Consider the following 16,782-nt stretch of genomic DNA (forward strand, 5'->3'; position numbering starts at 1 on the left):
TCTTAGAATTTTACAGTACCAATACTGGTTAGATGTATATCAATAGTTCTTCCTTATTTTCTATTATAATATTGTAGGTTATGGTTTATTGCCACCATGATACAATGATGATAGGACATAATGAGAATATTGTTGAACTGTAACATCTGGATGGTAGACGCCTCTATATTTCTGCATAGTTTATTTTATTATCCATGCTAGTTCAACAATTTTTCATTGTGTCTGGTATGCTTGTGTGTGTGTATATATATATATATTTATATATATATATATATATACACACACATATATATACACACACAACACACACACACACACACACACACACACATATATATATATATATATATATATATATATATATATATATATATATATATATATATATATATATATATATATATAAACAGGTTTCACAGATGTTTGACGAACAGAAATGAAATAATGAGTCCCTGAACAAGGGGGTGGGGGTGGGGGGGTGGGGGGGGTCAATATTAAAAGTAAAAGTCAGTATCTGGTGTCCACCAGCTGCTTTAAGTACTACAGTGCATCTCATCCTCATGGACTGCACCGGATTCGTCAGTTCTTGCTGTGAGAGGTGACTCCACTCTTACACCAAGGCATTTGCAAGTTCTCAATCACGTCTGAAGGGACACATGGTTACATGTAATTTTCCACTACAAGGACGATCAGCTGTCCTTCCTGTCTCTCTGTAGTACTGTCTTAGGCGTCTTGCCTTTCTTAGGCGTCTTGCCTGTCTGGTCCGATTCCATTGAGGCCCCACCTTGCAGCTTACAGGACTTAAAGGATCTGCTGCTAATGTCTTGGTGCCAGATACCACAGCACACATTCAGAGATCTTGTGGCGTCCATGCCTGCATGGGAAAGAGCTGTTTTGCTGGCACAAGGGGAACCTACACAATATTAGGCAGGTGGTTTTTACATTATGGATGATCAGTGTATATAATGCACACACACACCTTTTTTATGAAGTATTTGATGTAATTTGTGTAAGTCTGGGGCTGTACACAAAAAGATAAGTACAGCCACTGATTAATTACAGACTGTCCACTCCCAAGTGCTGGTCTTGTATCAATTCTCTTGGTGTTTCCTGTGTGGAAAGTCCCTGTACGTCACAGCAAACACTTTACACACCGGCAATGCGCTCTCTCTCTCTCTCTCTCTCTCTCTCTCTCTCTCTCTCTCTCTCTCTCTCTCTCTCTCTCTCTCTCTCTCCCTTTCAGGTGCTGTAGATATGTCTCTCTCTGTCTTTGTCTGTCTGTCTCTTTCTCTCATGCTCTGTAGGTATGTCTCTTACTGTCTATGACTCTCAGACTCTCTAGTTAAGTCTCTCTCTGTCTCTCACAGACTCTGTAGTTCTCTCTCTCTCTCTCTCTCTCTCTCTCTCTCTCTCTCAAGCTCTTTCAGTATGTTTTGCTCTGTCTCTGTCTCTCTCGCAAGCTCTGTGGATATGTTTCTCTCTCTCTCTGTCTCACTCTTTCAAGCTCTGTGGATATGTCTCTCTCTCTCTCTCTCTCTCTTTCTCTCTCTTTCTCTCTCTCAGTTTTTCTCTGGAGCTCTGTGGGTATGTCTCTGTTTCAGGCTCTGTAGGGTGCACTGCATGTCTGTGGTCTTTCCTGGCTCTTCCCTCTGATGCCTTTGAGGGCTGAGGAGGTCACAACACCAGCTGTCCTCTGGCACTTCTGCTCAGATCTGTCCTCTCACACCTGTCTCTGTCCTTATTCTAGCACTGCGTCCTAAATCTCCCTTAAAAGTTTGAATGTGTGCATCAGAACAAGACTTTCCTCCATCCTGGGCTCTTGTCTTTCTAAAGGATCTTTGTTTAGGCATGTGCCTGTGTTAGTTTAAAGAGGTTATGTGGAGGGTGTAAGTTGAAGTGTGTTGGGGGAGCAGGACAATAATAATCACATGGGCGCTTTGTGAGGAGGGAAAGGGAAAGGGAAAGAGCTGGGCCCTCGGGTTTCCTCAGAGCAGATGGTTGATAAAGTTGATGCGGGAATTAAAGTGTCAGAGACGGAGGACGTGTCAGTCGCAGATGGATGGAATTGTGCAGTCGTCTCCGGAGGCGAGGGCAGGGGCAGCGGCCTTTTTTTACACACACACACACACACACACACACACACACACACACACACACACACGCACACATACACACACACACACACACACACACACACACACACACACACACACACACACACACACACAGAGAGCTCCATCCTCACGTGGCTCTGAGCAGAGCTATTTCTTGTTCCCCATGGTGTCACTGAATATCTGTTTATGCCTAAGACCCAATGAAGACCCACATGTTTCGTGTCTCATGCTTTTTTCTCTGTATTAGTTATGACTGAATTAACACCACATTTAAACACTGCATGTTAAAAGTGAATAAGCAAGAGGGAGAATAGGAGAATAAGTAATAGAGAAGGGTGTAATAAACACTGTTTTAAATTACACACTTTGCAGTATGTTCTTTAAAATGTTTCCTGAAGTGTCCTTTGGCTAGTTCATTGTTCTTTGCTTCCTAAACGGGTTCTACTTGGAACTCCTCAACTCCTTCCAATTCCCAATAGCATTTTGACACCAAAACTACCATTTTACAAATAAATTTTGTCATTTTCTTTTTGTAAAGGAGCACGACAGACATTTTCCAAGCTCTACAGTGTCTATCGCATCTGTAGCATATGTGCAAATGCTACAGTTTCGTTTCATTATATTGAAAAAAGGAACCAACAGTCTAGGAGCAGGGCCGACAATAAACACTTATACATACAATATATTTTTGTAGAAAGCTTTCCAGAATTCTACAGCGAATGGCACTTGTAACCTCAAAATCTATATGAATCGTCTTTTCTGAGTTGGGACTACTTTTATAGGGGAAGAATTTGTCATTCTTACCACTTAAGACTAATAAACATGGAAGTAGTTTAGTTTCTGTCTGATTGTGCATCAATATGATCAAATCTCTTGGCTGAAATGACTGTTTGCTGTACTGTAGCGTTAGATAAAGTGTAAAGTTAGATAAAGCTACATAACAGCTTTAGTAAGACTTCCTCTCATGTCTGTTTCATTTTAAGACAAAGAATATTAAGGTACAGTGGTGGTAGTTGTGAATGCAGTTACAGTATATTAAATTTATGTATTATTATGTTCTGTCTGATCAACCCACCCTTAAACTTCTATTATTTATGGAAACTTGTCCAAATTCTAGTGAATAATAATTGCAAATAGGCTACAGATGGGATGGATAGAGATTAGGTTAATAAAACAATAAAACCCTGTTATTTCCCACTATATGACACCAGTCTGTTTATTTTTCTTATGACCATTGGTGGTGCTGTTGCGCTTGATTCTACAAAAATCGAAAATAATCTGCTTTAAGACATTTATTAACAGCAAATAATCTGAAATTGATGCGGAAAATGAAACCTTTAATGCAATTTTAATGTCTTTGTCTTTAAAAGATATGGGGGTTTAACCCTGATAGCATATTTACACCAGCCATCCCAGTTTTTTGCTCTGCTTCTTCATTTTGTACTGCATCTGAGAAGCTAAACTGATTGTAGGCTGTTCACCATCTTGTCAGGTTAAAGAGACAGAAGAAGAAGATGACACCAATGACCCTGTGGATGACACACTTTCTCTGTCCTCCATTTGCTACCGACCTCACCTGATGTCATCCAGCGTCTTGCACAGCCTCGCACCCCAGGACACACAACAGAAGACCACACCACTGTCAATCACAAGCAGGCTATGCTCAGTTGAAGATAGCGAGGCTCATATTAGCAGAGGTGAGGACCTATATGTACTTTGCAAATGGATCGATTTCAATTGAAAATACAGTAGCTGTTAGTTTAGAGGAGTTTAGCACAATAGCTGGTGACACTAGACATCTGTATCTGTATCAGTTTAATAAATCATCCTCTCAACTTTAGCAATAAAGCTAGCCAGTGACCTAAATGTACTACACTGACATTATCCAGATAGCTAAGCTAGTTAAGGTTGACATTATCTCTCCAGCAGCAGCAGGTCTTTTAACAGCTTTTTCCCCTGCACTAGCAAGCTAGCTAACCTGAGGTAAACTACTATAATTAGTATAACATAACTGTAATAACATAAAGCAAGACTACTGGGAAAAAATGGTAGCCATTACAGTTTTCTATTTGTTTTTCATTCTTTTGTAATGGTTCGTAATATTATTTTGTGTTTTAAGTGAGTTGACATCATTATGAAAGGGTTGCCATTAGGTGAATTTCTATTTAGACAGTATTGCTAATGTTTTAGCAGGGGAAATAAAATAATTGTGTAATACAAGAAGCTAGCAAGACAGCTAGCATTCAGTAATCTATTGTGGTGATGTCAAATGATAAAGTTTTCAACTGCCTTTCAACTTAAAATCTGCTATTGTTAACTCGGAAACATCTCTTACTCAGCAAAATCAGGATGTTTCAGCTGAATCAGTGCATCCATTTTGTAAATACTGAGGCTGATACACAGATGCTAATCACAGCCTTTAATGTGTGTGTGCCATTTTTGCTAGCATAGTTCGTCTACTGCGTTTTACCTTATTTGACCTTCTATTACCTTTGTACTACAGTCTTGCTCTTTGGGTAACTTCATCTCATTTTACACAGACTGTCCCAGACTGTTGGAATCTTTATGACCTTGCCCAGACCACGGTTGTAAAAGCAAGGATGTAGGTCTTTTTTTCTGCCTGTAATCAGCCAAAAAAAAAAAAAAAAAGAAACGTCCTCTCACATTCAACTGCTTTTATTTCCAGCTCATTTCTTAACAAGTGTAAATATTTGTATCAACATAAACTGAATATATATATATATATATATATATATATATATATATATATATATATATATATATATATATATATATATATATATATATATATATATCTCCCCTGTGATTCAGTGGAAAAAAAAAAAGCCAAACTAGACCTTTCCAAAAGCTGAACCAGCACCATCCAGTGTGTGTTATTATACATTACAATTAATTTTTTCAGTGTTTCTACTATAAACACCCCCTCCTGGACGTATCGATACACTGCAACTACAACAGATTCACACACACCTGGCCCAGGTACAGCGAACAAGCACTTTATCCTTACATCATTCGACATATTAGAATCGCAGATGTATTGTTTGTGAGTGGACTTCATAGACGTACAACAACTGCTTCTTAGCTTTAGAGTCATCAAAACAGAATATAAGTGCTATTTGCCAGTGATATACCATGTATATATGAATGTGAGAAACGTGTGTATATGGGTATTTTCCATATGCCTGAGATCTGTGAAGCCGACTAGCTGAGAGTTTTGCTGAGACTGAGTGTGTGTGTGTGTGTGTGTGTGTGTGTGTGTGTGTGTGTGTTTCCGCGCATTCGTTCCTGTGGGTGCACGTGTGCGTGCGAGCGTAACAGCCTCCCGCAGCTGCTGCCTCCATCTCTATGAGCGCATGCATGCGTATGTGGAGGCGCATGTGTGTGTGTGTGTGTGTGTGTGTGTGTGTGTGAGAGAGAGAGAGAGAGAGAGAGAGAGAGAGAGCGTGCGTGCGAGTTGCGTCTCCTCTCTTCACCTTCAGAGGGAAGGACACACATTCCTGTACTGCTTCCCGACTCTGGCCCTGGGCGACGCTCGGCCGTAGCTGATAAGTGACAGGGCCCCCAGCCTCGGCTCTGCTTAAAGCCCCTCACGCACACACACACACACACACACACACACTCCCTCCTCCTGGCAGCCGTGACCCCCCCGCGGCCTGGCTCAGCGCATAGACGTGCCGCTCCGGAATTCTGCCCTCTGCCCCGTTTCTACCCCCCTCCCTCCCTCTGGGGCGGGGGTATTTAAAGAGATAGTGCTCTCTTTTTTTTTGTCTTTTTACACAGACTTCTTGAAGAGGAGGTAGATACATCCAAGGGTGTGTGTTTCATTTCAGATTTGGGAGGAGGGGGAGACACATCTTACTCATCAGTATCTTTGCCAACGAAAATCGACATCGACTGGAGTGAACGATTTTCATTCATTTATTCATTCATCTTCAAGTAACCACTTTATCTTGGTTAGGGTTGTGGTCTACCTCAGGCCTATCCCAGGAACATTGGGTGTGAGGCAGGAGTACACCCTGCATGGGATGCTAGTCCATTGCATGGCACCATACACACACAATGACACACTCATTCACATCAGAATTTAATGTAGCCAATCCTTCCACCGACCGGGAGGTGGGAGGAAACTGGAAAACCCAGAGGAAACCCACAGAGACTGGGGGGCAACATGGGAACCGGAGACCCTGGAGGTTTGAGGCAACAACACTACCTGCTGTACTGTACCATCGTGCCACCCTAGTTGAGTATAATGTGTGACCCAGCCCTGTGAGTGTTGTAAAATAGCGCCCCCTTCTGTTTATGAATGATTTAGTTTGTTGTTTGATTTAAATTGTTGCTATTTATTAATGAAAATGAATTTAAATTCCCTTCAAGCAAATTTGGTCCTGTAATTAATCGGTATTAACCTACTATTTTGTGTCGTTGTTTACCTGTACAGCTATTATTTGTTATTATTATTTGTCTAAAGTTATTTTTTAAAAAGAAAAAAGACAAAATCAGTCCATACAGGATTTCGTTTTTTGTGATTGTTGCCAAAAATGCTTGATTTGGCTGCGGCTTTTTTTTTTCTTTTTTCTTTCGTGCTTTTTAGCAGAAAACTACTTGAATTGGCGAAATTGCAATTGCTTGAAATTCTTTTGCACGGCCTTTCACAGTGATGTTTGTTGGTAAATGAGACCTTTTAGCTGTACTCATGTTCAACGCACGTGAATGGAGGGGGCTTTGGCTGAATGTGTGTTGTGAAGACGTTACAGGATGCATCTTGGCCCAAATCTAAAGAAAATCTGCAGTAATTTTGAAAAATTGCAAGTTATCCATACAGACAGTTAGTTACATTCATAAAGCAGAAATACATTCTTAGTACAGAAAAATGTACTAAACTAGCTAGCTATCATTAACAAACAACTGTTGTTTGACGTTGTAGCATAGAATAGTGGATAAGTATGCAAATTAGGATGCACTTTATGCTTAAACTAGCAAGTGATAAGTTGTTTGTGTTGCTTGTAGAGTGTGTAGCGACCACTAAAGGCACTGCACACACTGTGAACATGGACTGTTCAATGCTTTAATTCCAATGAGATACAGTGTGAGCTCAGCATATACGGTATACATTCTAAAGAAAACTCGTTTAAAAAATGTAATAATGCGCTAATCAGTTTGATTTACATGTTAGGCTTCATACTAGCTTCCTTGGCAGATTAGCAAAGCAAACTAACTGTACTAGCTACATACACTAACCAGAGGCACCAAAAATCTTTGCTAGAAGCTCTTATTTTCTCTATACACATTGAATTAGAGGTTCTACATGTTGTAGTGGTTATAAGCTTTTCTTCTATTGTCAAACAGTAAATGGGAACTATTTGCAGCTAGGAACTAAAGTTGTGAGCAGGCAGCTGAAGAAGTGTTGCGCCAAATACGCCACTGGATTAGTCTGGGGAACCATTCAAGCCCATTGTTTGGATTTGTTGCTTTAAAACATCAAACATAAATTCTAATGAGTTTTGGCCTATGGATTTAAACTGTGAAATTTAATTTAGGAAAAATGTAACAAAACAAGACATGATTAAGAGGACAATTCACTGGCTCTCCAAACACTAGGAGACACAGGTGATCACTGTCTTGTGCCAAATCTGCAGCACACACACATACACATACACGCACTGATTATTAAACACGTACACACACTGATTATTAACAGCAGGATAGGAAAGCTGCAGGTTTGCAGTGTGGTGATGAGGTGTTTCAAAGATTTGATTGAACGGTTAAGACAGTGGGTGGAGACTGGACGTGTATGTGTGTGTGTGTGTGTGCGTGTGTGTGTGTAGCCTCCCAGATCCCAGGCTCAGGTTCCACAGCTTCTCTCATATCAGGTTGTGCCGGGTGGGAGGAAGCGCAGCGGTTATGGGAGGATGGAGAACGCCACGCCAGGGCAAGTAGCGTGCCGCTTTTTATGCTGGTGTCAGCTAACAGGAGGGAGTGGTGCACAGGACGCTAACGTGTTCGAACACACAAACGCACGCACACATATGGGATGTGTTTGCAAGGCTTAGCAGAGGCTATTAGTGGGGCGTGGAGAACGTGGCGGATCAGCCAGCTTTGGACGCCGTGTGATCGTGTGTGTGTGCATGTGTGTGTGTATGTGTGGTGTGTCCGCCGAGGTCGCTGGAGCCTGTCCAGGGTTTCCGTGGAGACCACACAACACACAGACAATCAGAGCAGGCCCACGCAGTGCGGCAAGAGGACATTAACACAGGAACCACGGGTCAGAAAGGGGGGGCGGGGGCTGGGGGGGTTGGAAGAGGAAGAGGAGGAGAAGACAACAAACACAGCAGGGCAGTCAAGGCGCATTCTTTTAGAGCCTTTCAAGTCCATCGGTCTAATTCTTAAGTTCATGAAAACGGCAACATATTTTCACTCGATGAGCAAAACAAAAAAAAACACAGACTCAGGGTGTACATGACAAAAGTCATTTGTTTGTGTTATTAATTCACAAGCAGCTAACTTTACGTCAGATTTAATATTGAGCTAGATGGTTTAGTGCATAACACTCAACATGGCATTTAGAATTTTGCTCATAAATCATATTAATCAAAAACTGGATTTATATTCTTACTTAATTCTTACAAGCATTGACAATTTTGCTGTCTATTTGAAACTACTTGTATCTGTATCTGTTTATTGCTCCAAATATAAATATCTGTATTTGGATTTACACCAAAAGTGGGTGTGGCCTCAACCAGAAGGTTTCTGGCTCTGACCGTTCTAGGTCACATGGTTCATAATTAGATAAAAGTGCAGGACTGGTTTTTCAATTGTACTTGAAATACTATATTTTCTGAGTGTTTTTAACATAATGTTTATAAATTCCCATACAACATTACAGCAACGTTTTTTTTTTCTTTTTTCTAGTTGTTCGAATTGTACCTTTCCAAACTTTTCTTTTGGGAACATTATATAAGCAACTTGTGAACATGTGAAGCAAACGTTTTTAGCACAGCAAATGTGTTTAGAACGTTGCTGGAATGTTGCGGTCTAACCTTCTCGGAACCTATTGAATACTTACTAAATATTCTAATAACGTTGATTGAACATTCCTTTATTCAACCATCTTTAGTAACGCTTTATCATTGTCATGGTCGCAGTGGAACCGGAGCCTATCCTGTGAACACTGGAGGGCATGGCGGGAATATATTCTGGATGAGACACCAGTCCATCACAGCACACCATACACACACACACACACACACACATACACACACATGCTCATTCACACCAAGGGGCAATTTACAGTAGCCAAACCACCTACTGGTATGTTTTCGCAAGGTGTGAGGAAACCCACATGGACACAGGGACTGGTACTCAGAGTTTCACATAGACTCTGAGCTCAGGATTGAACCAGGGATCCAGAAGCTGTGAGACAGCGTAGATAATTGGAATAATTCTGATGAACCTTCAGCCCACACTCAGCACTGCTATTTTATCAACATGGGGACAACAGCAGTAAAGCTGAGAAAAAGCACCACACGAGGGCCCCTTCACCCTACCAGGGCCCTACTTAGTCCCACATCCATCCTAATGGACGAAGCGTCCCTGCGTCCCCTGCACTCCTGCTCATGACTCACAGAGAGGAATATTGGGACACGGCAGGGTGTGCCTGAGACAGTGTGAGGCTGTGTTTGGAGGAGACAGAGAAAAAAAATAAGCGTGTCAGAGTTTGTGCGTGAAAGCAAGAAGGGGTAAGTGTATGTGTGTATGGTGTGTATGTGTGTGTGTGTGTACGCGTGAGAGAGAGTGAGAGCAGGCTTACACATCTGTGTCCCCCGGGGATGTGGCTAAAAATATGTGGTTCCTCAAGCATTCTGGTGTCTGAGCAGCGTCTGTCTGCTCTGCACCGCCATCCCTGCGGCCCTCCTTTCCTCATCTCCTGTCCCTCCGTCCCTCAATTACACACACACACACACACACACACACACACACACACACACACACACACACACACACACACACACACACACTCCCACACCAACTATACCCAGCTGCGTCCCTGCTCTACTTCTTCTGCCAACGACCTCCGGTCTGGCAGTCTGCAGCCCTGGAAGAGAGAGCCAGGGACAGAGAGGGAGGGGAAAAAAAGACATGTGAACGGAGGGCGGAAGAAGACCAAGGATAGACGGAAATGTGCGAGAATAGATTCACAGCCTTTGTTACTGAACTATAATGAGAAATGTCATGATGGCATCAGAGGAAATGTCCCACTTTTGCTAAGGGCCTTGTGAATTTGTACTTCATATGTCATCCTTTTATTTCCTCTCTCTTTCTCTCTCTCTCTCTCTCTCTCTCTCAGGGAAAGATTTCCGTGTGATGTCCGCCTTTAAACGCACTGAATCTGGAGTAGGCGGGGAAACCCGCATGGGGCGTGGCCGTGTGGCTGAGCTGATGAAGACCTTTAGTGTGTCCAGTGACTCCACCTGCTCACAACCTCCTCCCAGAGCCAACAAACCACCCATCCCGAATAAACCCAGCCACTTGCAGCATCTCCCCTCAAACTCGTTCAGGTAATCAGCAGAGATCACAGGACGCTCAAACTGCCTCTCTCAGGAACACTGCTCTAATTGCACAAGCAACGCAGCAGGATGAGGGCTTGTAGTAATTTTTGAATTACAATATTTTGTATAATTGTGCACTCGGGAGGCACGAAAAGTGTAAAGTTTTTACACACTTGTTACGGACTGTTTTATAATGTTTTCTGTATTTGTAGGGATTTCATTGACTTGTATCACAGATCTGTATTCCATTCTTATCCAGAAATCTGTATTGGTGTATTTTGTGTATTATATTCTTACAAATTGTGCAACATTGGAGGGGAATTCCGCAATAATAATAATTTTCCCACAGTTGAAGCAATTGGCAATCTGTGTTATGATGAGAGAAAATGCAGCCTCTCTGCATGAGCTGCTTTGTGATTTTCCACGTTTTTGAAATGGAACAGCCAGCGGGACTAATGAGATGATGCGTGTTGACGGGTTTATTGAGCAAAAACCGGCAACATTTCCTGTCTCAAAGCATGTTACGTTTCCAAATGCTTTTTCTCCCATCATTACTGACAAATTACTTCAATTACTTCAGTTTTTGGACAGAATGTCTCCGTAAAGCCGTGTTGTTTTTTCATCAGCTTTGCAGTGTGTGAAAGTTTTTTGAAGATGTTTCTAGAGTTCGTCTATACCAACACATTTACCCAGCCATAAACCAACTCATTAAGAAATATTGATTACATGCTTTACAACAAAAAAACAGAGCAATTATACACTTTTTCTGCTTATTGGCTATTAACTCCTGCATTTAGAACTTGAACCCGAGAGGACGGAACGTCCCTTCAGCTTTATAGCAAATGAAGTGGGAACACACAGCATTGCTGTTCTGCAGTTACAGAGTGTACCTTCAAGAGGCCGTGCATGTGCTGATTCACCAGTACAGAGAGCTATTTCTTCAGTTTAGGCACCATCACATCGGCAAAATAAGTCATTTCGCAACAGTCAGCACTACTCACCTGACGTGTGTGTATACTGCCTCAGACAGACCATGAAGAGCCGAGCCATCAGTACGGGTTGAGTACGGCCTCCACGTTCATTAACGCTGACGAGACCCTTCCTTACAGTGCTCTATCGCATGTCTAAGAGGGTTGATCAAGCACTTCTGGGAGCTGTGGCCTCAAATTGCATTTTTAAATAAAGAATCTTAAAAGGTTCTTGATGCTAGTCTGGGATTTCTGAATGAAATGGGCACTTATCAGCCTGGACCATGTCAAGATGGTACCTTAAATAAAGCTCAGTGATAAACACAACATTGCAAATGTTTTGTGGTAAACATTGCAGCATTGCAAATCCCTGGCATGGTGCACAAAAGATCCATGTAATCCATCAAAGATACGAAATTATACATTAGACATTTTATTGGTTTATTTGTAGAAAATATAAGGGAGAGCTGACAGAAGTGTAACTTTTTGGGTTGAATTACTCAACAATTCTTTCAGTTACAGACATACTTACATACCAACATACATCTTAAATCACTACTGTGTGATACAGTCTGTACAGTATTAAGTCATTATAAATGACGTCCATTACAGATCAATCACCCATTTAAAGACGTATTGCAATTGCTTGATGATGCAGAGCTCAAAAATACATTATCTTTTTATTTTTATTTGTTTTCCATTTCAGTTGTTTTGTTGTTGTTGTTGTTAAATGATTGTAACCGTTATTACTGTACTGTAGAATAGCCTTACAAGGGTTTAACCATAATTCTATGATTTGACGTCTTTATGCCCTCTGCATCAATTGCAATTCAGATATCAGTGCATGCATCATTTCTCGCTTAGTGCTGCCACCTTTGAGAGCCTCTGAAGCAAGATACTGTACAGTTATAACTTCTGTTACAATTGTACTGCTGGTCAAACCCATGATTTCTCACTATACTGCAAAAAGAATCATCATGCACGAAAATTATGATAACAATTAGTGCAAAGTGTACACAACAACACAGATTTCCTTTTTTTATATACTACTTCCAGTTGCATTTTATACTTATCAGACTTTTCACAGATCTTTCCTGCAAGAGTCAATGAATCCCTGTGTTTTTTTTTTTTCAAAGGAACAATTAAGTGATGTATATGCATGTAAAGATGTCACAGATGCATGTATGTGTGTGTGTGTGTTTGTGTATATATATATATACTGTATATATATATATATATATATATATATATATATATATATATATATATATATATATATATATATATATATATACATAGAGAGAGCGACAGAGAGAGAGAGAGAGAGAGAGAGAGAGAGAGAGAGAGAGAGAGATTAGAGTACATTAGCATGGCAGGTCACTAATTTGACAACCACCGTATGATCTTATTATGATGATTAGTATGGTCTTGAAACCATATTAATTGCACCATCAAGACCAGCTTTACCAGCATTTGGTAGTCAACCATCATGGCCATTAAGATTTACTGCCTCCTTGGTTTGCAGCATGAATCCCATGCTGGTCCAAAGAAATCAGGGAATCGATAATCTTTAATGGCCATCCTATTTGATGCCCAGTTTGGACCACCATGCTGGTCTTAACTGTTTTGTTGTTGTTATTGTTGTTGTTAGCATGGTGGTACTTTATACCATGAAGATCTTCAGAGGTTCAAATTTTGAAAATCCTTTACTGCATGACACCAACAGCTGTTTAACATACAGTATAGAGTGCAAGAGCTGTATTGTTTTGTGCCTTATTCTCTTTTGTTCAATGCAATCCTGTCTGTGTACAATGTTAACCTACGTTCTACCTACATATGGCAAGCCAAGCTCATTTTCTTCTATCTTTTAGAATCGAATCATTCGCCATTCAGATGTCAGCCATCTTTGATATGCTCCCCCAACATTACTAGTTTACTGTGGGAGTATAATATTTGATTGCACTTGTTTTTCTGCTGTGTTACGTTTGCACCATTGAGAGGGTTGTTGTTTATTGTTTCTATGGATTGATGACTTGAGTGATTTTGTGCGAGGAGAGTGTTAGATATTGTTCCTGTGAGCAAAGCTCACAGTTCAGCAATAAAATGATCAGAATCCCCCAAGGTATCTGAGTTTGTTTGTTTGTTTGTTTTTAAATACCAGACTGGTAAATTTGGTGAGTGTGTGTGCGCATGTTTTTATATCTTAGTGGGGAGTGAATGTTCCCACATGGGTGGAGATAGGAACGGATAGGAACATTTGACAGTTTTGACACCGTGGGGACATTTGGCTGGTCCCCAAAAGGAAAATTAGTTTTAAAATAAAGCCCAAAATAAACAAACAAATCTCGCACCTAAAGATTTGCTTTTGTGAGATTAAGGTAAAGTGTAGATTTAGTTTTAGGCATAACATTAATTAGCTGCATTAACCATTATGGAATTATGGTAAGGTCCTCACAAGGATAGTATGGTGTGCGTGTGTGTATGCGTGTGTGTGTGTGTGTGTGTGTGTGTGTGTGTGTGTGTGTGTGTGTGTGTGTGCATTTTTGAGAGAGAGAGAGAGAGAGAGAGAGAGAGAGAGAGAGAGAGAGAGAGTTGTGCCTAGGGGTGTATGAGAGTGATTTATGATTCACTTTTTATCTATATTAAAAGACATCACTCCATTTTTGTACATTGTCTGAGCTATCAAATGTGCTTTTTATTCCATAAAAATGATGGTAGGGGTCACTAAACCCATGAACAAACCTTTCCTTGCCTAAAGTTGTCTATCCTCTTGGTTGCCCCCTGCTTGCTGTACTCAAAAATACACAGAAAGAAAGAAAGTGAGTGAGAATTGAGAGTCAGAGACTCTATAGTAGACAAGACAATCAGTTAAATTTTCAGCCAAAACATTATTTCTGAGGTACTGATGATTTTATAATTTTATATATGTATATTTTATATATGTACAAACATTATATATATATATATATATATATATATATATATATATATATATATATATATATATATAATGTTTGCTTATAACATGCCTCACAGAACACCCCAGCCTAAATAAAAAATAAGAATAAAAATAATATTTTAGAGAAATAGAAAAATAATGATAACATTGATACATCTATAAGCCGACTTATCTCCTACACAGTTAACCATAGTAGCACATGGAGCAGAGCACAACCATATACAGTATATCAGCCACTGAACAAATGCTAATCTTCATCAAATCACCATTCATAACAACTGATATACTAAATACCTCTTTTGAGTGACTATTCTTTTTTTTTTTTTTTTTTAAATAGCTTTTTGCCAGATATAAGTCAATGTTTCGCTGAGTTGCCCACATTCTAGAAGTTGTGCAATTAGGAGGTAGCCCCATTTGCTCAGTATAGCTATTATTGCATCTAGTGGCCAGAAATGGGGACTACAACAAGCACTGACAGAGGCCCATTGGGGTAGATAACACACTGCCCCTTACACTCTCCATGAGCATTTTGTGTATGAGTGGGGGTTAGGGGAAAAACACAGGATACTTAATGATATTACCTTTTCTTTGTTTTTCACTTGAATTTCTTTTTTTTTTAAAATTAACACAACTTGAACACAAATAGACTACAAATAGAACACTATTAGTCCATAGTTTTCAGTCCTTCAGAAAGGATGTGATTAGCAAGTTTTATCTAGCTAGCTACGTACAGTGCCCTGTAATAATATTGGCACCCCTATGAATTCATATGAGAAAAATATATTTAAAGTATATTCCCATTGATATTTATTTTTTTTTAAATATACCTGGGTGACTAGGAACAGGAAATTGTTCAACCATGACTTCCTGTTTCACAGGGATATAAATATGAGGTAAGACATAGGCCAAATTCCCTTAGTCAGTCATAACAATGGGTAAGACCAAGGAATATACCTGTGATTAGCAGCAAAAGGGGAAGAGGCTATAAGAAAATAGCAAAAGCATTGAAAATGGCCATTTCCACCATCAGTGCAATAATTAAGAAGTTCCAGTAAACTGGAAATGTTGAATCAACTTGGAATTGGACGTATGCCTATATTGTCTCGACGCACTATGAAGAGAATGGTTTGAGGGCCAAAAAATCTCCAAGGATTACAGCTGCAGAATTGCAGAAGTAAGTTGCATCTTGGGGTCAGAAAGTCTCCAAAACTACAATCTGAAGTCACCTACATCACCACAAGTTGTTTGGAAGGGTTTCAAGAAAAAAGCCTCTACTCTCATCCAAAAACCAACTCGAGTGTCTTCAGTTTGCCAGACACTACTGAAACTTCAAATGGGATCGGGTTCTATGGTCAGATAAAACCAAAATTGAGATTTTTGGCAATAAACACCAGAGGTGGTTTTGGCGCACACAGACAGGTAGCCACATGGAAAAGTACCTCATACCCACGGTTAAATATGGTGGTAGCTCTTTAATGTTTTGGGGCTGTTTTTCTGCCAGAGGACCTGGACATTTTGTTAGGATACATGGCATCATGGACTCTATCAAATATCAACAGATATTAAATGTAAACCTGACTGTCTCTGCCAGAAATATTAATATGGCCATGGTTGGATCTTCCAGCAGGACAATGATCCAAAACATACAACAAAATCAACACAAAAATGGTTTACTGGCCAAAAAAACAAGGTTCTGCCCTAGCCAACCCAGTCCCCTGACATGAAACCCATAGAAAACCTTTGGGGTGAACTGAAGAGGAGAGTCCACCAGAATGGACCTCAAAATTTGAAGGATCTGGAGAGATTCTGTATGAAGGAATGGTCTCAGATCTCTTGCCATGTACTCTCCAACCTCATCAGGCTTTTGATGCCAATTGTTGCTCATCTATATTTAACAAAGATTTTTTTTTTAAATAAACCTGTGTTTTGTTTGCAATTGTTTGATATCCATGAGAGCAGAGTATTTTTGTGAATTTTTTGAACAAAAGATAAAAATTTTAAACAATAAAGGCAATTTTTCACAGCCTTCTTTGCACATATTTTCTAAGGGTGCCAATATTAGTGGAGGGTAATTACTGTAATTACTTTGGTTACACTGTAATTACTGTGGTTGTTAATGTACCTTTTGAGTGCAAGTAACAGCTACAGGAAACCGTCATAACTGCACCAATAAA

General features: G+C 40.1%; 1 protein-coding gene across 4 annotated transcripts in view; it reads left to right on the forward strand.

The window, feature by feature from the left end:
* The window catches only part of zgc:100829 (uncharacterized protein LOC445149 homolog), a 49,145-nt gene that overhangs the window by 15,123 nt on the left and 17,240 nt on the right, over positions 1-16,782 (forward strand). For 2 of the 4 annotated variants that reach the window (XM_053687803.1, XM_017493027.3), the window contains exons 7-8: positions 3,607-3,811; positions 10,480-10,690. In XM_053687803.1, coding sequence (XP_053543778.1) covers positions 3,607-3,811; positions 10,480-10,690 — 416 coding nt within the window. Of the gene's footprint in view, positions 1-3,606; positions 3,812-10,479; positions 13,771-16,782 lie in introns of those variants that run through there. The other 2 variants (XM_053687804.1, XM_017493026.3) reach the window with 2 other exon arrangements.

Source organism: Ictalurus punctatus, chromosome 18, assembly GCF_001660625.3.
Source record: "Ictalurus punctatus breed USDA103 chromosome 18, Coco_2.0, whole genome shotgun sequence".
Classification (NCBI taxonomy): Eukaryota; Metazoa; Chordata; class Actinopteri; order Siluriformes; family Ictaluridae; genus Ictalurus; species Ictalurus punctatus.